At 56.1% G+C, this 24,663-nt stretch overlaps 2 protein-coding genes across 5 annotated transcripts in view; one reads left to right on the forward strand and one right to left on the reverse strand.

Annotated features, from left to right (window-relative positions):
• ikbkb (inhibitor of nuclear factor kappa B kinase subunit beta) overlaps positions 1-24,663 on the forward strand; it is a 224,189-nt gene that overhangs the window by 5,219 nt on the left and 194,307 nt on the right. The window lies entirely within an intron of this gene.
• On the reverse strand, positions 1,388-23,660 carry plat (plasminogen activator, tissue). 4 transcript variants are annotated; one of them, XM_072485956.1, is made up of 14 exons: positions 23,595-23,660; positions 14,375-14,471; positions 12,873-12,930; positions 10,213-10,344; positions 9,077-9,187; positions 8,807-8,981; positions 7,746-7,837; positions 7,395-7,569; positions 7,188-7,282; positions 6,137-6,332; positions 5,451-5,587; positions 4,281-4,421; positions 4,005-4,153; positions 1,388-3,149 (listed from the first exon to the last, which is right to left on the reverse strand). In XM_072485956.1, the coding sequence occupies exons 2-14, from the start codon at positions 14,435-14,437 to the stop codon at positions 2,988-2,990; spliced, it is 1,686 nt and encodes a 561-aa protein (XP_072342057.1). In that variant the 5' UTR covers positions 14,438-14,471; positions 23,595-23,660; the 3' UTR covers positions 1,388-2,987. The 4 variants fall into 4 exon arrangements, with proteins under 4 accessions (XP_072342057.1, XP_072342059.1, XP_072342058.1 ...); XM_072485958.1 differs by lacking the exon at positions 23,595-23,660 and adding an exon at positions 18,336-18,496; XM_072485957.1 differs by lacking the exon at positions 23,595-23,660 and adding an exon at positions 16,245-16,406.

Below are 24,663 nucleotides of genomic sequence, written 5' to 3' on the forward strand. Positions count from 1 at the left end.
CCACTTAAGCCCTCACTTCCACCCTATCCCCATTACCCAACAACCCCTCCTAACCTTTTTCGCCACTAAGGGCAATTTATCGTGGCTAATCCACCTAACCTGCACGTCTTTGGACTGTGGGAGAAAACCGGAGCACCCGGAGGAAACCCACGCACACACGGGGAGAGCGTGCAGACTCCGCACAGACAGTGACCCAAGCCGGGAATCGAACCTGGGACCCTGGAGCTGTGAGGCGGCAGTGCTAACCACTTGTGCTGCCCTATTCTGGTCGGATTTAAGTTCCACAGACCCTGACCTCTGTCCCGGGCCTGACCCTCAGGCAGGAGACACACAGTCGCAGTCCACATTTACAGCCCCTCTGCCCCCTCACTGCTTCGAGATGGGACAGAGGGCGGGCTCATGGATCTGGAGCACGAGACTGCAGACTGAAGATCAAACGCAGCATTCAAGAACGCAAGAGTCGGAAGTAGCCGCCAATACCCGGTGTAGCCATCTGGGATGGCCACTTCCCGATTGCAAAATGGACACTTTGCAAAGATTGCAGGGAAAGTGGACAATACTGAGAAAACAAGCAGGTTCAGGGTTTGTCTGTTTATTGGAGCTGCAGCTCCCAGACAAGACCAAACCTGTAGGCCCATTAGCATACTAAAGGCCCATCTCCGGGAACAAAAGAGTAACATTTGAGTCACCGATACTAAGGCAGACACCCCGGCGCCAGAGGAGACCGAAACAAAGCAGGCCAACGGCCACCTAGGACATGCCCAGCCATCAGGGCACCCACCCCTTTATTGGACAAGATCAATATGAATGATCAAGAAACAGCCCAATTGATTGGGGCCAAGTTCAAGGCCCGCCCAAAAGAGCGCAAAGCCTCTCTGGGTATAAGAAGGAGCTCCTAAGAGAGAATCGTTCTCCTGGACCCGGCTCTCACCGAGGGGAGACCTGTCCACCAGAAGCAAGCAAGTCCAAGGTCAACCCTCGCTACCAGACGGACGACCTTAGCTGTTCCCCTTCACCACTTCGACCCCAGCAGCCTCAGATCCGAACAACGGCCATTGTTCCTCTGACTGAGTGGGCGCCCGAAGCTAAGTATAGGCTTTAGCGTTAGAGATAGTTTAGTCTGTAGTATTTGTGCATGAGTATATTTAACTGTGTAAATAAATCAGCATTTGACTTTGAACTAACTAACTGGTGTACCGGCTCTTTGATCAGTATTCGAATTTGAACCTTATGGCGGTATCGAGAGATACCTGGCGACTCTAAAGCAAACGTAATTAGAATTAAGGAAGGCGACCATATTGACCGCCATATTCAGAGCCAAATAAATGTATCAACACCGGAGGGATCTGATTCATTCGCACTCGCAGTAAAACAGGAACCAGGAGAATTAAACAAAGATTCCTACTTTTTATTTTTTAAAAATATGAACGGGCAATACAAAATCTTTAAATACTGTATTAATACCTGATCCAGCAAAACGTACAATATTTCAGAACATTCAAAACATCGAGACAATAAATAGTTTAATACAAAGGAGGGCTTAAATACGTCAATGTTTGACAAAAAGTAAGGTTTGTGTGTGAGAGCGTGGGGGCCTTGGGGCGCAGTAGATGGCGTCTCTGCGTGTGGAGTTCGATTCCCGCCCCAGAACGTTATGTCCAAGGAAGCCAAACCTGTTGAGGATCAAACTGAAATCTTTCCTTTTTTTTAAATTTAAATGACCCATTTTCTTTCCCCAGTTAAGGGCCAATTTAGCGTGGCCAATCCACCTACCCTGCACGTCTTTGGGTTGTGTGGGGGGGGCGAGACCCACATAGACACGGACAGTGACCCTGAGGCCGGGATCGAGCCCGGCTCCTCGGCGCCGTGAGGCAGCAGTGCTAACCACCGTGCCGCCCCCCCCGCCCCCCCCCCCCCTGCAAAATCTTTCCAACATGTGCCGACGTCTGGGCTCGCCGCCTCCGAGTTGGGGTTAGGTTTAAAAAGAAAGGCAATTTAATTTTTGGAGGCCGGTGGAATGGTTCACCGCAGGAAGTTGATCTTGCAGAGTTGCAGAAAACGTGGAGTGGAAACCTCCAACTCTGCGGCCCTGTTCCTCAATCTGTGAGCAGATGTCTGTGCCGGATATGTTGGAGGGAGGCGGAGGTGCGGTCTGGGCGGACAAGTACAACCACCCACCTACCGAACCGCGCGGACGCACACACAGACCCTGTATTAACGAAGAAACGCTATTCCTGTCATCTCTGCGATCCAGTGAAACGGGACTGGACACCAGAATTGAAGGGGGAATTTGAGCTTCCAATCGCTGACTTAACCCCTTCGACAGAACAACCGGCCACTGAAGTTAGCCCGCAGTAAATGCCAAGTGGACACGGAGACTTAAGGGTTAATTCACATTATTCCTGGAGCAAATTAAGCTTGACGAAACGGTTCGGAATCTCTGAATGTCCCATTCAGGCAGGAGGACGTGCAGACGGTCAGTGACGGACAAGAGCAAGGTTGAAACAACTTCGAGACAACAGGAAGTAGCCAAGTACCAGACCTGGCATGGGTGAAACTGCACTGGTGGGCACAGTTGGGCCACCCAATCGAACAACTGTTAAAAAAACTACTATCAAAAAATACTTTTAAAAATAAGCGAGGTGTCTTTTGTTGTGGAATGTGGCGTGTCGGAGGTCGGGAGCGGGGAGGGGAATAAAAGGCAGCTTTTTATTCGAAGGGACCAATCACACCCTTGACCTGGGGGAGTCAGACTGACCCCTTGACCTCTGGGAGGGCATGGCCGCAGCGGTCAAGCATTGTTGATAAAGTGTCAGACAATCGTCAATGGATTCAAAGTACTGGGATACAAAATCAGCCCCAGCAGCAACGTCAGTACAGTGATGTGTTGGGGGTCGAGGGGCCAGGCTGACACTCCTGTCGTCCAGCTTTGCCCTCAGGAGGGTTACAAAGGCCCGCTGTTCGTCTCTCGGGCCGCGGTTCGCTCCTCAGGCCTGGGCAATGTGCTGACGAATCCAGGCCAGGTAGTTTGCGACCTTGGTGTAGACTCCCGGTATTCCCGGCTTCCCGCAGCCGATTCCCCAGCTGATGATCCCGTGCAGGCTCATGTGTCCCTTTGTCATGCAGACCAGGGGGCCTCCTGAATCTCCCTGCGTGTGGGGGTGGGAGGGTGAAACAAAATGGTGAGTTTGGGGCAGGTCAAGCCTCTCAGAGGGTTCTTCTGGGATTGAAATTCTACAAAGTTGGGGGTGGGGGTAGGAAAGGCTACAAGAGTGAATCCCACATCTCCAAACCAGATTGAACCATAATTTGGGGGGGGGGGGGGGCATTGAGACAAGGGCAGATAGACTGGATGCCTCTGCATCCCTACAGTGCAGAAGGAGGCCATTCGGCCCATCAAGTCTGCACCAACCCTCCGAAAGAGGACCCTCCCCACGCCCGCAGTCCGCCCTATCCCTGTAACCTAAGCTACGCATCTTTTGGACACTAAAGGAGCAATTTAGCGTGGCCAATCCACCTAACCTGCACATCTTTGGACTTACGGGAGGAAACCGGAGCACCAGGAGGAATCCCACACTCCCACACAGACAGTGACCCAAGGCGGGAATTGAATATGGGTCCCTGGCTAGGTGAGACAGCAGTGCTGACCACTGTGTCGCCGTGCAAGATCTGATGGACCAAAAGGCCTCGTTCAGTGAGCGAAAAGATTGGATGAATTCCCACCACTGAATACAAAGCAGGTTTAAAGTGCCAGACCAAGCTTCCTCCAGGGTTGGGCGGAGGTGTGATCATGAGGTGGGAGAGCTTGCGGGCGGGGTGGGGGGGGCAGGTGAGATTGGGGGCCTTTGAGTCAGTGGACGCATGTGTCCACACAGTCGCTCGCCGTCAGCAGTTCGGCGAGCTCCAGGCTCGGCCTTGGTGTAGGCCCAAAGCCTCAGTAACAGCCGGTTGGCAGGGGTGGGGGATATTGGGAAGGTGGAGGGTCAGGTTTGCCATGTACTCACCTTGCAGGCATCGTCTTTGCCCCGAGTGTCCCCGGCGCAGATCATGTTTCCGGTGACCGTTCGGTTCATCAGGTGGGCCGAGGTGCAGCGGTTCGATGGGTAGAGGCGGACAAACCCTTCCTTCAGCCGATTGGAGTAGAAGGCAGAGACTGCGGAGGGGGAGGTGAAAAAAGTTAGCGATCAGCAACAGGGAGCCTCGCCCTGAAACCCACTCTCCGACCGTGAGAACAAACGCAAGGGAAAAACAGGAAAATAAATGAAAAGAGGCGGACTCACATTCCTTCTGTCTGCCGTATCCAGAGATCTCGCACTCAGTCCAGTCGGGCGGTTGCTGCACCTCCCACGGCAAACACACCGAGCGAACGTTACGTGTCATCTTGGCGCACTGGCCGACCTTCGATCGAAGCTTGATCAGAGCTGGCACAGGGGATGCAGAAAAGGAGGGCAGGTTTAGCGAGAGTCCAGGCCGCCCACTCTCCATACTCCCCTCAGTCTCCCCCCACTTATCTCAGTCGCGGCCGTAGTCCGCCACCCCCACCTGGGACGGTTCAGAGACCAGGCCGATTACTGGGGAGGAGTCTTGGGAAGGAGGGGCGTGCGACTTCTGAGGAAAGGTTGATCAGGTCGGGCCTGTACTCGATTGGAGCTTCAGCAGAAGGAGAGGGGATCTTGTCGAAACATATCGGACTCTTGAGGGGGCTTGAGAGGGTGGGTTGTTTCCCCTTGTGAAGGAATCTAGGAATGGGGGGGGGCACAGTTCTGGAATGAGACGTCGCCCATTTAACACAGATGAGGAGGGATCTCTTCTCCCAGAGGATTGTTAAGCAGGAGTGATTCTTTCCACAGGGAGGTAGGATCATTGAAAACATCCAGGGCTGAGTGAGACAGATTTCTGATCGTCACGGGAGTCCAGGGTTAACGAGAAGATTGGGGGGGGGGGGGGGGGGGGGGGGAGGTTTGCACATTCTCCCCCTGTCCTCTCCACGTGGGTTTCCTCCGGATGCTCAGGTTTCCTCCCACAGTCACGAAGATGTGCAGGTTAGGTGGGGTTTACAGGGATAGGGCGGTGGAGTGAGTCTGGGTCGGGTGCTCTTTCGGAGGGTCGGCGCAGAGCCGATGGGCCGAATGGCCTCCTTCTGCACTGCAGGGATTCTGTGGGTTTCCGCCCCGCTGATATTCCCTCTTTTGCTCCTCTCCAATCTAACTGCGTTTAGGCTGGGAGTCACTGAGCCTTTTAGGACTAGGCCTCAGGGCAGGCCCCTTACTTAAAACCTTGGGATCAGGAGGTGTTCGTCAGCCAGTCGCTGGCTGATGTCGGCCTCTGCTGCTGATGTCGATAGAGAAGGCCATTAACGGTGGGAGGCGTGTGCGCATGAGGGAGGTGGCGGGGGAAACGTTTTCACGGAGGAAGACTTTCTAACAGAGAGAGGAAAATGGACGTCATACCAATGTCGTGGTCGTAGGTGTCCTCATCAAATTTCTCATGCGTGAAGTAATCTTCCACTTCCAGTGACTGGTCGTCAATCGAGGGCTCCTTCCGGAACGTTCTCCCCATGATCACTTTGATCTCGTGTGGCTTGAACCTGGGGCGAGAAGTAAGGTAGTAAGCTGACCATGGTTCCACCGTGCCCACCCGCGTACTCTGAGAGATGCCACAGAAATGGGCTGGAGGTGGGGGTGGGGGGGTGGGTAAATCAGGCTACAATCTCCGTGATGACCCTAACGATGGAGGAATTGCAGTGGAGGGCTATTTCCGAAAGACTTGTGGATGGGGCAGTGGAGAGGGTTGGAGGGTCCACCATTTTGTCTACACACACGCCCTCGCACCAGCACACGGGAATTAGGGAGAGAAACAGTCACACAGTCCCTCTCTCTCTCTGGTGAACATAAAAAAATAATCCCACAGCGCCATTTTGAATGGGTAGTGGAAATATTTATCCTCTTAATCATCAGACCAACAAAACAAAACCCAAGGTTATCAGCCCGTAATATTGCTGCTGTGGCATCTTGCTCTGCACCAATAGGCTGCCGCGCTTCCTTCATCATAACAGTCTCTCCGCCCTTTAAGGCCCAAAATCAAGGTGTGAATCTATCCGGTCTTCTCTCCCGCAGGCACGCAGTGGTCCACTCACCTCCTGGGGAAGCAGTGAGCAGCTGTGAGGACCCAGCACGATCCGATCAGGCTCCCTCCGCACAGGAAGCTGTAATCCTTCGACCGCCGATGATAGAGGAAAATGGCCGCCTGCCAGGGGTGGGAGGTGATGTGGGTGCCGGCCCCGCCCAGGATCCGGTACTGCTCCGCTCTGGGTTCCCTCTTCCCACAGATCCCTGATTCCAGACACGGGCAAAACAGGAATCAATCAAGCAAATGATTTGACCATTTCACCTCAAATTTATAAGTGGGCCTTATCTCGCAATGCAGACAACGTAACCCCCCCCCCATGTGCGTCTGCGTTTATGTGTACATGTGTCTAAGTGTGCGTATATCTGTGATAGCATTCGGGCATGTGTAAGTATCCACATGGAATTCTCTGGCCGTTTAACCTTTATTATTGTCACAAGTAGGCTTACATTAACACTGCAATGAAGTTACTGTGAAAATCCCCTCGTCGCCACATTCCGGCGCCTGTTCGGTACACAGAGGGAGAATTCAGAATGTCCAATTCACCTAACAGCACATCTTTGGACTGTGGGAGGAAACCGGAGCACCCGGAGGAAACCCACGCAGGCACGGGGAGAACGTGCAGACTCCGCGCAGACAGTGACCCAAGCCGGGAATCGAACCCGGGACCCTGGAGCTGTGAGGCAACAGTGCTAACCACTACAGTTTGTTGGCGGTGGGATCTTCTGTATCCGCCAGTAGTGCACCCCTGCCCGCGGGCTTCGTGGTGGCGTGGGATGGCATTAATGGCAACTCCCATTGGCAGGAGCGAGGGCAGAGAATCCCGCCGGCAGTGAGCAGCGCGCCGCCTCCCCCAGCCGAGCAACCCACGTGTTTGAGAGTGCACGTGTCGGCGTGTCTGTCTAACTACATCTGAGGGAGTATGGGCGGGGCTGCGCTGGTGTGTACCTGACAGGGAGTGTGTGCCTCTACACATGTTCCTGTATGTGAGCCCGTGAGCGGAAGTGTGTGGGTACGCACCAGTGTGCACAGTAAGCTTGGGGTTGGGGTGAAATCCGTACCTGACGAAACACATTGCTCAACGTTGCAATATTCCCAACCGACTCTTCCTCCTTTCCTGATGTGGCACCAAGGTTTGGAATCTCTATCCGGATTCCTGGAATGGCGGAAACAACAGAAGGCTGTTAGTGAGCGTCGGTGAACGGACACAGTGATAATGGTGAGCGGCGGCGAATAGGCAGGGTTTGATCGCGCTCTCAGGGTTATACCTGCAGTAGCTGTGGCTGCTCAGTCCCAGGTGATGGGCATTGTGCACCCAAGCATTGCTCAGTGTGTTGCGAACCGCCTCAGAGTCCCAGTTGAGGCAGTGGCTCCCCGACTTCGAGTAGCTTCTGGTGCCTCGATAATCCGCCCCATTTTTGGTGTAACACTCGGACCTGGGAGCTGCGGGCAAACAGAAAGCTGGTTAACCGGCAGTCTCTTGCTGCACGGGCTCCCGTACAGATCGCCGCAGGTCACGACCTCCGAGACGATCATCGTCGGAGGCAATGGCGGGTGGTCGGCAAGGCCTGGGGGACAATCGCTTTGAGAGGCACGACGAGAGAGAGAGAGAGACTTACTCTTGGGGCAGGCGGGAATGGTACACTTGTCCCATGTTAGGATGTGGCCTTTGTAGATGTGGCACCAAGGTACTGTGTCATTGTCAGGATTCCTGCAAAAGAGAGAGAGCCCCCAGATTAACAGAGAGAAAAAGATCGGGGAGAATGCAGTCACATCGGGTGGGATTTTCCTTCAGGCCGCACCCGTTTTTGGGTGAGGAGCCCCCCCCCCACCCCGCCGGCAGCAGGATTCTCCATCCCGACAGCTGGCCAATGGAGTTTCCCATTGTGGGCACCCCCCACGCCCTCGGAAATCCGCTGGCGTGAGTGCGCTGCCAGCGAAGCAAAGGATCCCGCCCACGGAGAATCCGGAATTTACGACCTCATCGCCTTACTTGCGCTGTGAGAGAATTCCCCCCCTTCCCATCAAGCCAATCTTGGAAACTCCGAGCCCCTAGATCTCCTACAGTGCAGAAGGAGGCCATTCGGCCCATCGGGCCTGCACCGACCACCCGACCTAGGCCCGAACCCCAGCCCTATCTCCATAACCTAACCTGTACAGCTTTGGACAGCAAGGGGCAATTGTTCGTGGTGAAACCATCTAATCTAAACATCTTTGGACTGTGGGAGGAAACCGGAGCACCCGGAGGAAACCCACGCAGACACGGGGGGAGAACGTGCAGACTCCGCACACAGTCACCCAAGGCCGAAATCGAACCCGTGTCCCAGGCGCTGTGAGGCAGCAGTGCTAACCGCCACTCCACCGTGCTGGAGGATACTGAGGGAGAGCTGCACTGCCTTTCAGGTGCGAGGGGAAAGCCAGGCCCGCTCTGCCTGTTCGGATACAAGAGCTTCCCTGACACCACTGACAGAAGGAGGAGTTCTCTTCGGTCTTGCCAGACAATATTTATCGTCAATCAACATCGCCAAACTTAATACTACAAGCAATTTGCTTGTGTTTCCTCCATTACGACATGGACTAAATCATGCCACGAGGGTGTTGCATTGACCGATAAGGGTTGTGCAATGGCCGGAGGTTGTGAAAGGCTCGATTTTGAAGCAACCCTTTGCTTGTACCGTACCTGCAGTAATTGTGGTTCCCCAGCCCCACTTGCTGGGCGTCGGGCCTGTGGCCATTGTAGCGACTGCGGGACACGATGGTCAAGTTCCAGTTGAGGCATTTTTCGCCGGAGTGGGTGATGCTCCAGGTTCCTCGATAGCCGGTCCCTCGGCCCTGGTAACACTGCACGTTGGCGTCTGCAACGCAAGAGAGAGTAGGGGTGAGGAGGGTCAGAGTGGAGGGCGAGAGTGGGCGGGGTGCGTTGTGCGAAGAGCCGGTCGACGTCACTTACCGATCTCGCAAAGCTGCCCGCTGTACCCAGCTGGGCACTGGCACACATGGTTCTGAGAGTAAAGAGCTTGCCGACACTTCCCGCCGTTGTAGCACTTGTTCTGGGCGCAGTCTGTCGGGAAGGAAACACGCTACCGTCAGTCATGGTCACCCCCGCCTGGCACGCAACCGCTAACTGGACTGCCATTGGCAGGTGCCCTCTCCCTCGACCGTTAGTCGAACAAATCAGGGCTACACTCTTTTTGAGTTTAACACCCCAACCAGCTCCTGATCCCTACACTGAACCTTGTCGAGTTGTTTTTGGGGGTGGGCTTCAGAGAGTTGCTACTTTTGGGGGAGGTGAAGGTTGGAGACAGGGTGGGGAAGGGGTGTAGAGAGTGGGGGGGGGGGGGTGACTAGGTCACTGGGCAGAGTAACTCGAGGGAAGGTGAGGGAAAGGTGGGGCACGCTTGAACGGACTGAATATTATTTGAACACCGTTTCGGATAAACGACAGGAGCAGGCCATTCAACCCAACCAGATCATGCTGTCCCATTCAAACCAACCCGCATCTTTTCTCATCCAACCCCCTCCCCCTCATATGTTTATCCATTTCCCCGAACACATTCACACTATTCTCGTAAACCTGCGGTCGGAAGTTACACAATCTCCCCACTCTCTGTGGTTAAGACCTCTCTTCTGAATGCCCGATCGGATTTCCCGATGACTATCTCATATCGACGGCCTCGAGTTACGCTCATCCCCCACACACACAAATCACACACAAACACACGCACGCACACACACGCACCACACACACACACGCACCACGCACGCACCACGCACACACACCACGCGCACGCACACACACCACGCGCACACACACACCACGCGCACACACACACACCACGCGCACACACACACCACGCGCACACACCACGCGCGCGCACACACCACGCGCGCGCACACACCACGTGCGCACACACACCACGTGCGCACACACCACGCGCGCACACACACACCACGCGCACACACACACACCACGCGCACACACACACACCACGCGCACACACACACCACGCGCACACACACACACCACGCGCACACACACACAGAACACGCGCACACACCACATTTACACACACACAGAACACGCACCTTGTACCGGTACACTGTGGCAGCGAATCTTCGAACGTTCGCAGCGGCAGTACTTGACCTGTCGCCCCGCGATCTTAAGCCACGCCTCACCCTGCAGATGGAAGTCGGATCCGGTCGAGCTCAAGCAAAACCCTGGACCGGTTCCCAAGGGAAAAAAAAAACGTGGAAAGTGAGCATTGAGCCACAGGCTGAGCTGTCAGCGCTCGCTGAGAGGCTCCAGGCATGATGGGGCCTGACCGACACGATGGCCACAGGCACACCTCAATACATCAGAGCCATGAACATTAAACAGGCCACAGTGCAAACAGCCGCACTTCTCTCACACATTTTAATGCAGCCACACATCCAAGCCCCTTTCTGAAAAGTGGTCATTCACCCTGTGCCACTAGTCAATGAGATTGAGGCGGATCTGGGACCTGACTCCAGAGATCTAGCATTCCCTCATTATCCCTTAAGACCTTTGGAAGACAAACATCTGTAAATCTCAGATTTAACTTAACAATTGTCCAAGCATTAATTACCATTTGCGTGCGAGCACCCTCAATTTCACAACCGAAAAATCTGCCTCTAATTAAAGGCTTTGTCTCTTACTCTGAGTCAAACTGTCAGTACTGAGGGAGTGCCGCACTGTCAGAGGGTCAGTACTGAGGGAGTGCTGCACTGTCAGAGGGTCAGTACTGAGGGAGTGCTGCACTGTCAGAGGGTCAGTACTGAGGGAGTGCTGCACTGTCAGAGGGTCAGTACTGAGGGAGTGCCGCACTGTCAGAGGGTCAGTACTGAGGGAGTGCTGCACTGTCAGAGGGTCAGTACTGAGGGAGTGCCGCACTGTCAGAGGGTCAGTACTGAGGGAGCGCTGCACTGTCAGAGGGTCAGTACTGAGGGAGTGCTGCACTGTCAGAGGGTCAGTACTGAGGGAGTGCTGTACTGTCAGAGGGTCAGTACTGAGGGAGCGCCGCACTGTCAGAGGGTCAGTCTGAGGGAGTGCTGCACTGTCAGAGGGTCAGTCTGAGGGAGTGCTGCACTGTCAGAGGGTCAGTACTGAGGGAGTGCTGCACTGTCAGAGGGTCAGTACTGAGGGAGCGCTGCACTGTCAGAGGGTCAGTACTGAGGGAGTGCTGCACTGTCAGAGGGTCAGTACTGAGGGAGTGCTGCACTGTCAGAGGTTCAGTACTGAGGGAGTGCTGCACTGTCAGAGGGTCAGTACTGAGGGAGTGCTGCACTGTCAGAGAGTCAGTACTGAGGGAGTGCTGCACTGTCAGAGGGTCAGTACTGAGGGAGCGCTGAACTGTCAGAGGGTCAGTACTGAGGGAGTGCTGCACTGTCAGAGGGTCAGTCTGACGGAGTGCTGCACTGTCAGAGGGTCAGTACTGAGGGAGTGCTGCACTGTCAGAGGGTCAGTACTGAGGGAGCGCTGCACTGTCAGAGGGTCAGTACTGAGGGAGTGCTGCACTGTCAGAGGGTCAGTACTGAGGGAGTGCTGCACTGTCAGAGGTTCAGTACTGAGGGAGAGCTGCACTGTCAGAGGGTCAGTACTGAGGGAGTGCTGCACTGTCAGAGGGTCAGTACTGAGGGAGTGCTGCACTGTCAGAGGGTCAGTACTGAGGGAGTGCTGCACTGTCAGAGGGTCAGTACTGAGGGAGTGCTGCACTGTCAGAGGGTCAGTACTGAGGGAGTGCTGCACTGTCAGAGGGTCAGTACTGAGGGAGTGCTGCACTGTCAGAGGGTCAGTACTGAGGGAGTGCTGCACTGTCAGAGGGTCAGTACTGAGGGAGTGCTGCACTGTCAGAGGGTCAGTACTGAGGGAGTGCTGCACTGTCAGAGGGGCAGTACTGAGGGAGTGCTGCACTGTCAGAGGGTCAGTACTGAGGGAGTGCTGCACTGTCAGAGGGTCAGTATTGAGGGAGTGCTGCACTGTCAGAGGGTCAGTACTGAGGGAGTGCTGCACTGTCAGAGAGTCAGTACTGAGGGAGAGCTGCACTGTCAGTGGGTCAGCACTGAGGGAGTGCCGCACTGTCGGAGGCGCAAAGATGTTAAAACAATAGCTAACTGCACTTCAGCAATTCAGACAGTTGTAAAGGATTAACTTCCCCCGGGGTCCTGACCGACATTCCTTCCACATGCCAACACCATCAAAACCCCCAATCGACTGATCCCGCCTCTCACTGCCGCTGGTGGGAACTGGCTCCGAGCAAAATGGTTCCCGGGCTCTGTCCACAACCACGCAACGCAGTTCAAAGTAACTGTGGCTTTACCCATCTGGGAGCTTTGACCAAACATCCAGGCATCACATGTGGAGTTTTACATGTGGGCAGCAGCAGTTCCCACAATGCACGGCTCCCAGGGGTCGAGCCGTGGAGGAGGCCTACTGGAGAACCTGCTCTGACAGCACAACACAGGATCGAGCCCAGAACACAACAACCGCGCCTGGCAACAAGCCTGGCTCCGCCCTGTCAACCAGGCCGCAACCGGGTGACAGCCTGAGATTCTGTTATCGGGGGAGGTTCAGCTCGGTCAGGGGCACATGCTAGGCAGCTGCGGCATAGCTAGACTCACAACAACAACTCTCACACTCACGCGCAAACAACACGGGCACCAGGGTTCAGTTACACGTGTACGGGAGTGGGGGGGGGGGGGAGGCCTCTGTCCAGAGAGGAACTCACCTTGAGTGGATGGCAACCCATAGTTCCTCGTCCCCCGCTTAAATCGCAAGTGTCGAGGCTGAAACCAAAACCATCGATCAGAATCTTCTTAATCTTAATTGTCACAAGTAGGCTTACATTGCAATGAGGTTACTGCGAAAAGCCCCTCGTCGCCACACTCCGGCGCCTGTTCGGACACACAGAGGGAGAATTCAGAATGTCCAATTCACCTAACAGCACGTCTCTCGGGGCTTGTGGGAGGAAACCGGAGCACCCGGAGGAAACCCACGCAGACACGGGGGCGGGGGGGGGGAGAACGTGCAGACTCCGCACGGACAGCGACCCAAGCCGGGAATCGAACCCGGGCCCCTGGCGCTGTGCAGCGACAGTGCTAACCACTGTGCTACCGTAAGGAGGCCCGTACTGGCCCTTTGAAAGAGCTCGCCAATTAGCCCCACTCTCCACTGCCATTTCCCCTTTCGGAGGTTACTGCTTCCAGCACTCTTTCAGGACAGCACAACCTAGACCTGTCGTGCACAAGTGGGATTGACAGATTAGTTCGATTCACCGAGAGGGAAGGAAGATTGCAAAGCTAATTGCAGCAAATGCTGGACTGTCTCAGCAGGTTTAGTCTGCCGAGGGAAATGCCCCTTCATCAATGCACAGGAGGAGTATACACTCCAACCATTCGCGCAACATCAAGGGCCGAAGGGCCTGTACTGCGCTGTAATGTTCTATGTTCTAACAAGGATTCAGGCTATGGTTGCCACATATGCACAATGATTGCTTTAAACAGAGTGTGAGGAAATGATACAGAATAGGGAACATGTATTGTTTTCACCAGCTCTGTATCTGACTCGGGACACCGTTCACCGGTTCCACTTCTCGTCCAGCTCACACCACGATCAGGCATGTTCAAACATACACTGGCTTGTCTGTTTCCAAAAGTCCCTCATGTCTGAGAGGGAGACAGCGAGAGGGAGAGAGAGAGAGCCAGGGACAGACACAGCGTGTGGGTGTGAGAGAAAGCATGAAGAAACTGAATAAAGAGCGAGGCAGATAAAGGAGCAGTAAGGGGGAGAGAGACGGTAAGAGGGGGAGAGGTGGTAAGAGGGAGAGACAGGTGGTTAGAGTGGGAGAGGGAGAGGTGGTTAGAGAGGTGGTTAGAGGGCGAGAGAGAGAGAGGTGGTTAGAGGGTGAGAGAGAGAGAGATGGTAAGAGGGAGAGAGAGCGACGGTTAGAGAGAGAGTACGAAGTGGGAAGAGGGAGAGAGAGAGAGAGAGAAAGAGACAGTAAGAAGGGGTGTGAGACGGTAAGAGGGAGAGAGAGGTGGTAAGCGGGAGAGAGAGAGATGATAAGAGGGAGAGAGAGGTGGTAAGCGGGAGAGAGAGAGATGATAAGAGGGAGAGAGAGGTGGTAAGTGGGGAGATAATGTGAACAAAAATGGATACATGGGAGTGAGGGAGAGAGAGAGAGAGAGAGAGAGCGGTGTAAGGAGTGGAGTCCCAAGCTGAGACACTTACCTCCGATGCCACCACAGGAGCGAGGAGCAGAGATATAACGGTCAGAGTTCCCAATGGATTCATATTCTTCCTTTCTCTTGGTCCTCAAATTTTCTGTCTGCAAAAGAAGAAGGTGCCGTGGTACGGTTTATTGTTTGCTGCTGGGCAGGTGGTGCGTTCCGCTGGTGCGCGCCACCTCGTAACAACTCACGGTGCCAAAGAAAAAAACCCACACCTCCGAGGCCTGCACTGGAACAATTCTGGCTCATTCTGCTTGCCCCTCCTGCTCGTGCAAGCAATTTCTCCTCACCGTACAAAAGCAAAGTACTGCCAGAAATAACTAAAAACCGTCTCGCAGCGCCAGGGCCCCGGGTTCGATACCGACCTCGGGTCACAGTGCGCGGAGGTTGCACGCAATCCCCGTGTCTGCGATTCCCAGGGTCGTTTAGTTCCGAAACGTTAACTCGGTTTCTCTCTCCCCAGATGCTGCCAGGCTTTCTGAGTTGACCCAGCACTTTACTGACTTTAACTCTTCTTGTACTGTCAAAGATTTTTGACTCTTTGCTAAATCACCTTCTCCGTGGCTATTAATAGTGCCACGGAGCTTGCAGTCCTTCCGATATTAGTGCCTGTGACTTTGGGGCCTCAGATTGGGCGTGACGTGCTGGGTGATGGGAGGATTTATTTGGTGTCTGTGCTCTCGCCATTGTGGAGCCCACAGTCCCGTCTCACACAGCCCAGACAGGGGATGTGAAAGCAGTCACAAGTCTGACCTTCAACAGAGCTGGTCACGGGGGCTGGGGGAAGAGAGGATGGGGGGGGGGGGGGGGGGGGGCTTGGCACCACAACGCAGCGAGCCACCAAAAACAGCTGTGAAAAATAGCTGCGCTATCATGGTTGTAGAGATGGCATAACCCATGCTCCAGTCTATAACCACATTGTCCCAATACCCCGCCTTGTAAATGTAATCTTGGAAGCGGCGCAGTGGTTAGCACTGCTGCCTCACGCCGCCGAGGTCCCAGGTTCGATCCCGGCTCTGGGTCACTGTCCATGTGGAGTTCGCACATTCTCCCCGTGTCTGCGTGGGTTTCGCCCCCACAACCCAAAGATGTGCAGGGTAGGTGGGTTGGCTAGTAAATTGCCCTTTAGGTGTCCAGGGATGTGCAGGTTAGGTGGGGTTACGGGGAGGAGGAGTGGGCCGAGATAGGGTCGGTGCAGACTGATGGGCCAAATGGCCTCCTTCTGCACTGCGGGGATTCTCTGGTTCTAGGGTGCAGCACATGAGTGCACCTTCCCTTGCATACCATGGCGAGCAGCCAGACCACATTCTGGGCCCTCAGGAGGCCCCCTGCTGTCTCAGCCTTCGAGTTGTGGCCAAGCCCTTTCCCCCCGACACTTCATCTCCTCTGTCTACCTTCCTCTATATTTTCCTCCTCCCTAAACCGTGATCGCCCGCTGTTACAGCCCCAGTGTGCAAGGGACAGCTCCCCTATTTTGTGAACTCGCTGAACTCCCTCGGGGCGCGAGCCTAGATTTTGTGCCCAAGTCCCGAACCCGATTTAGAGGCGGGGGTGATACCCACGGCTGGTGTACAACACTGAGCGAGGCGAGTGAAATAGATTTGGAGAGGGGGGGGGGGGGGGCACTCTCTATTTAATTGTGAGCCACTCTCTGATGGATCGGAGCAAGTTATCCTCGATTCAGATGGGGGTCACTCCGCGCAACTTTTAAAAACGCCTCAGTCAAGCTCCTTAAAAGTGTGAGCTGACCCTCGGCTGTGAGGTCAATGAATGCCAGGAGCAGATGCATGCAGTCAGTTGATACTGATCCCACCCAGAGCCAGCAACGGGATTGGGGGGGGGTCAGTTTGCGGAATAATCTTTCTACTCACCACTCACTGCTTAGCTCAATTTCCTGACCATCTCTCCCTCCCACAGTTTCTAAAGAAGGAAAACAGTTTTGCTCTCTCTCTTCTTTTCATTGAATTCTCGCATTCCTCCAGTCGAAAGCCTCCCTGCTCATCGGCCTTCATTTGAGATGGGTTGGGCCAGGGATAAAGCGATTCTGGCTCCCTGCCCAGTTTCGGAAAGTCTTCAGAGAAGGAATATGGAAAGAGAGAGAGGGGGAGAGAGAGAGAGAGAGAGCGCAATGTTCTCTCAATACTAACGTCGCCGTTTTCACTGTGTGTGTGTGTGTGTGTCTCAACCTTTTACCCTGAATCTTTTCCCAATTTAACACAGAGGTACAATTGCTTCACTGTGCTGGAATCAACCTCCATCGCTCTTGAAACTGACTCTCTCCCAGAATTATAATTTAATAATCTTTATTGTCACAAGTCGGCTTACATTAGCACTGCAATGAGGTTACTATGAAAATCCCCTCGTCGCCACATTCCGCCGCCTGTTCGGGTACACAGAGGGAGAATTCAGAATGTCCAATTCACCCAACAAGCACGTCTTTCAGGGCTTGTGGGAGGAAACCGGAGCACCCGGAGGAAACCCACGCAGACACGGGGAGAACGTGCAGACTCCGCACACACAGTGACCCCAGCCGGGAATCGAACCTGGGACCCTGGCGCTGTGAAGTGACAGTGCTAACCACTGTGCTGCCTAAACCGCTCCTGTGCAGCACACTCGCTACCATCCCCATTATAATTGCCCCACTTCGTCAGGGCAACATTTCTGCTACTTGAAAATGAGGAGAGAGAAAAAAGGCAAGGCAAAGCTCGAGAAGGAACAAGGAGCCAGAATTCCAATCGAGCAGACGGAGAGTATTCCGCCTATCCTGCTCTCCTCAAAGAGCAGCCATGCTCTGTGTTAAATACTCCAGCAATTCTTCATGCACAAGTACCTGTCCAATTCCCCTTTACCATCATTTGTGGAGCCAGCTCCCAGCCCCCCTTCAGGATGAGAGTTCTGCATCCCGACATTTCTCACCCACCCTCCAGACCCTTCCCCAATGATTTCAACTCCGCTCACCAGAGGGAATGGTTTTTCCCCAAATCGACTCGCAAAACCCTTCATCCTCTTGAGAAACCTCGATTCAGTCGCCCCCTCAGTCTGCTCTGTCCCAAGGAGAACCTTCCTGACTTTCCCAGCATCTCCTCAGAACTGAAGTCCATCCCATTCCTGGGAACGTCCTGGAAAATCTCTTCTATACCCCCTCTCTCTCTCTCGTAAGGCGGCTCCATCTTTCCTGAAGCGTGGGCCCCCAGAATTGTCCACAATACTCCAGCGGAGTCCTTAATAGAGGTTTAACATAATGTCATAGAATTCCTACAGTGCAAAGGGAGGCCATTTGGCCCATCGAGTCTGCACCAACCCTCTGAAGGAGCTCCTCGACACCCCTCCGCCCTCTCCCCGTAATCCCATCGAACCTTTTGGACACTAAGGGGCAATTTATCACGGCCAATCCACCTAACCCGCACATCTTTGGACTGTGGGAGGAAACCGGAGCACCCGGAGGAAACCCACGCAGACACGGGGGAGAACGTGCAGACTCCACACAGACAGTGACCCAAGCCGGGAATCGAACCCGGGGCCCTGGAGCTGTGAAGCAACAGTGCTAACAACTGTGCCACCGCGCTGCCCACACTCTTGTGTCCCGACTAAAGAAACCTTCTGGACCCGTCCTGTCACCTTCAAATATTGTGTCCAGACACCGCCCCCAACTCACCACGGCCCCCCCCCCCCACCCGGGTCTCCCTGCTCCTGCGCCCACTTTAAATCCTGACGTTGCGTCCAGATTCCCTCATGACTTTTCTTTCCGCAAGGAATCATTTCAACGGTTCCCTGCATTAAAAGTCCACCTGCCCCACGACTGTGCGACTGGCCACCCTCCCTGTCGCCTCCCCCTCCCCCGCTCGTCGTCCGCTGCGTATCCAAGTTTCGTCTCGTCTGAAAACTTCGAAATGATGCTCCAGTAATATTCCCGGGAAGGTAGCGGTTTCAATGCCGACCCCAGTGGAACACCCATGGTATACCTTATCCTGCAGTCTAGCAAAACAAGCACTGCCCCAGCCAGTTCTGTATCCGCACAGTCTTTCCAGCCTTGGAACCAAGGCAGGTGCACATTCCAAGTCCACTCAGATCCTTTCGCCTGGTAACCAGATGAAAATTCCAGTTGACCGAATCATTAAAATCCACCGCAACCCCGCCCCCCCCTGCCGCTCCACTCTCCGGTTGCTAAGTGACAACTAATCCAGCTGACCTTGGCTGGATCCCGAGATGGTTGATCGGGGCCTCACCGTGGGTTACAAGCTGCACTTAAAAGATAACTAGGCTTCGGAAGGCTGGGGAGTGGGGCTGCTGCACCCTCCCTCTCTACTTAGGCTCTGGGCACTGACGCCCATGGCCTGCCGTCGAGGCCTCTGTTCACCTCAGCCCCCCCCTCAGTAGCACAGCCCCCCCACCTCAGTAGCACAGGCCCACATCAGTAGCACAAGCCCCCCTTCAGGACCACAGGCCCCCCTTCAGCAGCACAGGCCCCCCTTCAGCAGCACAGGCCCCCCTTCAACAGCACAGGCCCCCCTTCAGCAGCACAGGCCCCCCTTCAGCAGCACAGGCCTACATCAGCAGCACAGGCCCACATCAGTAGCACAAGCCCCCTTCAGTAGCACAAGCCCCCCTTCAGTAGCACAAGCCCCCCTTCAGTAGCACAGGCCCACATCAGTAGCACAGGCCCACATCAGTAGCACAGGCCCACATCAGTAGCATAGCCACCATCCTCCCCCCCTCAGTAGCAGAGGGCATAGGCCTCCCCTCAGTAGCAGGCCCCCCTGAGCAGCACAGGCCCCCCTCAGTCGCACAGGCCCAATGCAGTCACCTCAGTAGCCAGCCCCCCCCCCTCAGTAGCCAGGCCCCCCCCTCAGTAGCCAGGCCCCCCCCCCCTCAGTAGCCAGGCCCCCCCCCCTCAGTAGCCAGGCCCCCCCCTCAGTAGCCAGGCCCCCCCCCTCAGTAGCCAGGCCCCCCCCCCTCAGTAGCCAGGCCCCCCCCCTCAGTAGCCAGGCCCCCCCCCCCTCAGTAGCCAGCCCCCCCCCCCCTCAGAAGCCAGGCCCCCCCCTCAGTAGCCAGGCCCCACCCCCTCCGTAGCACAGGCCCACATCATTAGGTAGAAACAGGCAACAACACAAATCCCGGGCCAGGGAGCAAGAAAGGCAGCTCATGTTCACCACAGAAATAGTTGGAGAGCGTGGAGGAAATCTGGTAACTTCTTATCCTTCCCCAAGCTAAAACACAGAAGGGCAGGGCGGGGGGATGTGGGGGTTGGTGGTGGGGGGAAGACATGGAACAAAAATCTGGGAATGAGGTCTCGCAGCTGCAGGCTGGTGAGTTAGAGATTGGATACGTGCCAGATCCAAATCTATTGGAACAGCAGGAATAAGATTGGCAGAAGAGAGGGGAGCTCAGCACAAATCCAGCCACATCCGACAGACTCTCCAGTCATGGGAACATTCCTGTGGACGTCTGGTGAAGGGTTTGGACCATCTGAACCTTGGAATTCCCCCCCTGTTCCAGGAAAATCTGGGAAGACAGCAAGGAATTGCTTTCGCCAGCATTGATCCCTCCAAAAGCATCACTGAGATCGATGGTATTTATTGTTGGGTTAGCACTGTGGCTTCACAGCGCCAGGGTCCCGGGTTCGATTCCCCGCTGGGTCACTGTCTGTGCGGAGTCTGCACGTTCTCCCCGTGTGTGCGTGCGTTTCCTCCGGGTGCTCCGGTTTCCTCCCACAGTCCAAAGACGTGCAGGTTAGGTGGATTGGCCGCGATAAATTGTCCCTTAGTGACCAAAACATGTTAAGAGGGGTTATTGGGTTACGGGGCTAGGGTGGAAGTGAGGGCTTAAGTGGGTCGGTACAGACTCAATGGGGCTCCTTCTGCATTGTATGTTCTATCACATTGCAAACACTTGTGGGGCATATATAATAAGTAAAGTGAACATTGTCCCAGAAGGCCATGGGCTGCTTGTCCCTTTGATTGGGGATCGCCGCATCTCAGGCCAGGTGGAGAAGGATGAATAACCTCAGCCGCCACGGGGATTGAACCCGCCACGAACCAGCCGTCCAGCCACCTGAGCTAAACCAGCCCCCAAAATCAGTGTCAGGGGTGGGATTCGGACTCAAGCCTCCAGAGGGCGCTGCCACCTGAGCCTCCGATCGCTTGGCAACCCTGCCTTGGCCAGCCTGCATTCTAACAGCGAGGGCATTTCTCAAAGCTTCGCTGGTCCTGCGCTGCCCTTCTCGAGGTCGTGGGAGGCTGTACTAAGTCTGGCGTCGATGGGTCCTTTCAGAGTGGGAGGAGGCGTGCTTAGGAACCTGGGACATATGGAAACATTGACTGCTGCAGGAGAAGACCATTCAACCCCTCGCCCCCGTGCCAGCACAGAGCTGTCGGCTTATTTCATAGAATTTACAGTGCAGAAGGAGGCCATTTGGCCCATCGAGTCTGCACCGGCCCTTGGAACGAGCACCCTACCCCTCACCTCCACCCTATCCCCGTAACCTCACCTAACCTTTTTGGACACTAAGGGCAATTAGAACATAGAACATTACAGCGCAGTACGGGCGCTTCGGCCCACAATGTTGCACCGACCTGTGAAACCACTCTAAAGCCCATCTACACTATTCCCTTATCGTCCATATGTCTATCCAATGACCATTTGAATGCCCTTAGTGTTGGCGAGTCCACTACTGTTGCAGGCAGGGCATTCCATGCCCTTACTACTCTCTGAGTAAAGAACCTACCTCTGACATCTGTCTTATATCTACCTCCCCTCAATTTAAAGCTATGTCCCCTCATGCTGGGCATCACCATCCGAGGAAAAAGGCTCTCACTGTCCACCCTATCTAATCCTCTGATCATCTTGTATGCCTCAATTAAGTCACCTCTTAACCTTCTCTCTAACGAAAACAGCCTCAAGTCCCTCAGCCTTTCCTCATAAGATTTTCCCTCCATACCAGGCAACATTCTGGTAAATCTCCTCTGCACCCTTTCCAATGCTTCCACATCCTTCCTACAATGCGGTGACCAGAATTGCACGCAATACTCCAAATGCGGCCGCACCAGAGTTTTGTACAGCTGCTGCATGATTGCAGCTGTACAAAATTTATCACGGCCAATCCACCTAACCCGCACATCTTTGGACTGTGGGAGGAAACCGGAGCACCCGGAGGAAACCCACGCACACACGGGGAAGAACGTGCAGACTCCACACAGACAGTGACCCAAGCCGGGAATCGAACCTGGGACCCTGGCGCTGTGAAGCAACAGTGCTAACCACTGTGCTGCCCTATAGGAAGAAAACTCCTTGGCAATGCACATCCTGGGGCCCCCCCCACCCACCTCAGAAGTCAGTCGGCAGGTCCCGTACGACCCGAGCAGGCCAGCAGGTGGCGGCGAATCCCTTCCCTGCGAAAGCTGGGGAGACCTCCACCAGATTTTTTTGGGGGGGGGGGGGGGGGGGGGGAGACATTCGGTGCGTTACCCCCGTGCGCTGGAAAGGTGCACCCTCCCACATGCAGCCACATCAATATGAGATAAAACGCTGAGAGAGAGAAAGATTTCGAGGTGACAGACATCAATCTTTGCCAGCGACACCCACATCTCTTGAGAGAATAAAGAGGAACCAAAAAGGTGCAGCCTCCTCAGAACTCGACACCTTCAACAAAAAGTCAAAACTAATTCAGATTCCCTCAGCTGCTATCAAAATCTTTAAACATTCTTTGTACAATTTGAACAAAGAGCAGATGGGATATAAACCCCCCACTCCCCTGTCTACGCACCCGCCCGCAAGCTCTCCACACAGTTCGTAGAATCACAGAATTTACAGTGCAGAAGGAGGCCATTCTGCCCATCGAATTTTCATCCCTCACATTATCCCCCACCCACAATACAATAACCATGATCACTCCAAACCCCCTGGAAATCTGGCACAAATGCGGATCTTCACTTGTTGCTCGAAGGGGATTTGGGTGAGGGGGGTGGGTGCGGATAGGCTGGAGGGAGGGTGAGTGGGTGGGGGGAGGGCAGGACTGAGGAGGGGGTAGGTTGGGTGCAGGGGGCTGAGAGGGGTGCAGGGTAGGGGGTGGTGAGGGAGGGTGGGTGGGGGACAGGACTGAGGAGGGGGTAAGTTGGGTGCAGGGGGCAGAGAGGGGTGCAGGGTAGGGGGGTGAGGGTGGGTGGGGGACAGGACTGAGGAGGAGGTAAGTTGGGTGCAGGGGGCAGAGAGGGGTGCAGGATAGGGGGGGTGAGGGAGGGTGGGTGGGGGACAGGACTGAGGAGGAGGTAAGTTGGGTGCAGGGGGCAGAGAGGGGTGCAGGATAGGGGGGGGTGAGGGAGGGTGGGTGGGGGACAGGACTGAGGAGGGGGTAAGTTGGGTGCAGGGGGCAGAGAGGGGTGCAGGGTAGGGGGGTGAGGGTGGGTGGGGGACAGGACTGAGGAGGAGGTAAGTTGGGTGCAGGGGGCAGAGAGGGGTGCAGGATAGGGGGGGGGTGAGGGAGGGTGGGTGGGGGACAGGACTGAGGAGGAGGTAAGTTGGGTGCAGGGGGCAGAGAGGGGAGCAGGGTAGGGGGGTGAGGGTGGGTGGGGGACAGGACTGAGGAGGAGGTAAGTTGGGTGCAGGGGGCAGAGAGGGGGGCAGGGTAGGGGGGTGGTGAGGGAGGGTGGGGGACAGGACTGAGGAGGGGGTAGGTTGGGTGCAGTGGGCAGAGAGGGAGGGTGGGGGACAGGACTGAGGAGGGGGTAGGTTGGGTGCAGTGGGCAGAGAGGGGTGCAGGGTAGGGGGTGGTGAGGGAGGGTGGGGGACAGGACTGAGGAGGGGGTAGGTTGGGTACAGGGGGCAGAGAGGGGTACAGGATAGGGGGTGGTGAGGGAGGGTGGGTGGGGGACAGGACTGAGGAGGGGGTAGGTTGGGTGCAGTGGGCAGAGAGGGGTGCAGGGTAGGGGGGTGAGGGTGGGTGGGGGACAGGACTGAGGAGGGGGTAGGTTGGGTGCAGTGGGCAGAGAGGGGTGCAGGGTAGGGGGGTGAGGGTGGGTGGGGGACAGGACTGAGGAGGGGGTAGGTTGGGTGCAGTGGGCAGAGAGGGGTGCAGGGTAGGGGTGGTGAGGGAGGAGGGCGTGTGGGTTTTGGGGAAAGGGGGTGGCACTGGGTGACTGGCACAGACTGAATGCCAGTGCCTGGGGAGCTGGCTGGGGTGGGGGGTGATGCCCTCTCCCTGCCCACCTCCCCCAGCAGAGACTTACCCAGTGGCTGAGCCTGTGTGCTGCCTCTCGCTGTCCTCCGGCTCTGAGCTGCTCCAGCCCCGCGCCTACCGCTTTAAATCGCTCTCCAGGCGGGGCGGGGCCGCCGCTGATGACGCATCAGCCAGGGGGAAGCCCCCCCCCCCCCACACACACTGGGAGATCCCCGAGCCTGCCACTGGCACAGCCCAGAGCACACCCGGAGCCTGCCACTGGCACAGCCCAGAGCACACCCGGAGCCTGCCACTGGCACAGCCCCGAGCCTGGCACTGGCACAGCCCAGAGCACACCCCGAGCCTGCCACTGGCACAGCCCAGAGCACACCCGGAGCCTGCCACTGGCACAGCCCCGAGCCTGGCACTGGCACAGCCCAGAGCACACCCCGAGCCTGCCACTGGCACAGCCCAGAGCCTGCCACTGGCACAGCCCAGAGCACACCCGGAGCCTGCCACTGGCACAGCCCCGAGCCTGGCACTGGCACAGCCCAGAGCACACCCCGAGCCTGCCACTGGCACAGCCCAGAGCCTGCCACTGGCACAGCCCAGAGCACACCCCGAGCCTGCCACTGGCACAGCCCAGAGCCTGGCACTGGCACAGCCCCGAGCCTGCCACTGGCACAGCCCAGAGCACACCCCGAGCCTGCCACTGGCACAGCCCTGAGCCTGCCACTGGCACAGCCCCGAGCCTGCCACTGGCACAGCCCCGAGCCTGCCACTGGCACAGCCCCGAGCCTGCCACTGGCACAGCCCAGAGCACACCCGGAGCCTGCCACTGGCACAGCCCCGAGCCTGGCACTGGCACAGCCCAGAGCACACCCCGAGCCTGCCACTGGCACAGCCCAGAGCCTTGCACAGCCCCGAGCCTGCCACTGGCACAGCCCAGAGCACACCCCGAGCCTGCCACTGGCACAGCCCAGAGCCTGGCACAGCCCCGAGCCTGCCACTGGCACAGCCCAGAGCCTGGCACAGCCCCGAGCCTGCCACTGGCACAGCCCAGAGCACACCCGGAGCCTGCCACTGGCACAGCCCAGAGCCTGCCACTGGCACAGCCCAGAGCACACCCGGAGCCTGCC

This window comes from Scyliorhinus torazame, chromosome 20 (assembly GCF_047496885.1).
Source record: "Scyliorhinus torazame isolate Kashiwa2021f chromosome 20, sScyTor2.1, whole genome shotgun sequence".
NCBI lineage: Eukaryota > Metazoa > Chordata > Chondrichthyes > Carcharhiniformes > Scyliorhinidae > Scyliorhinus > Scyliorhinus torazame.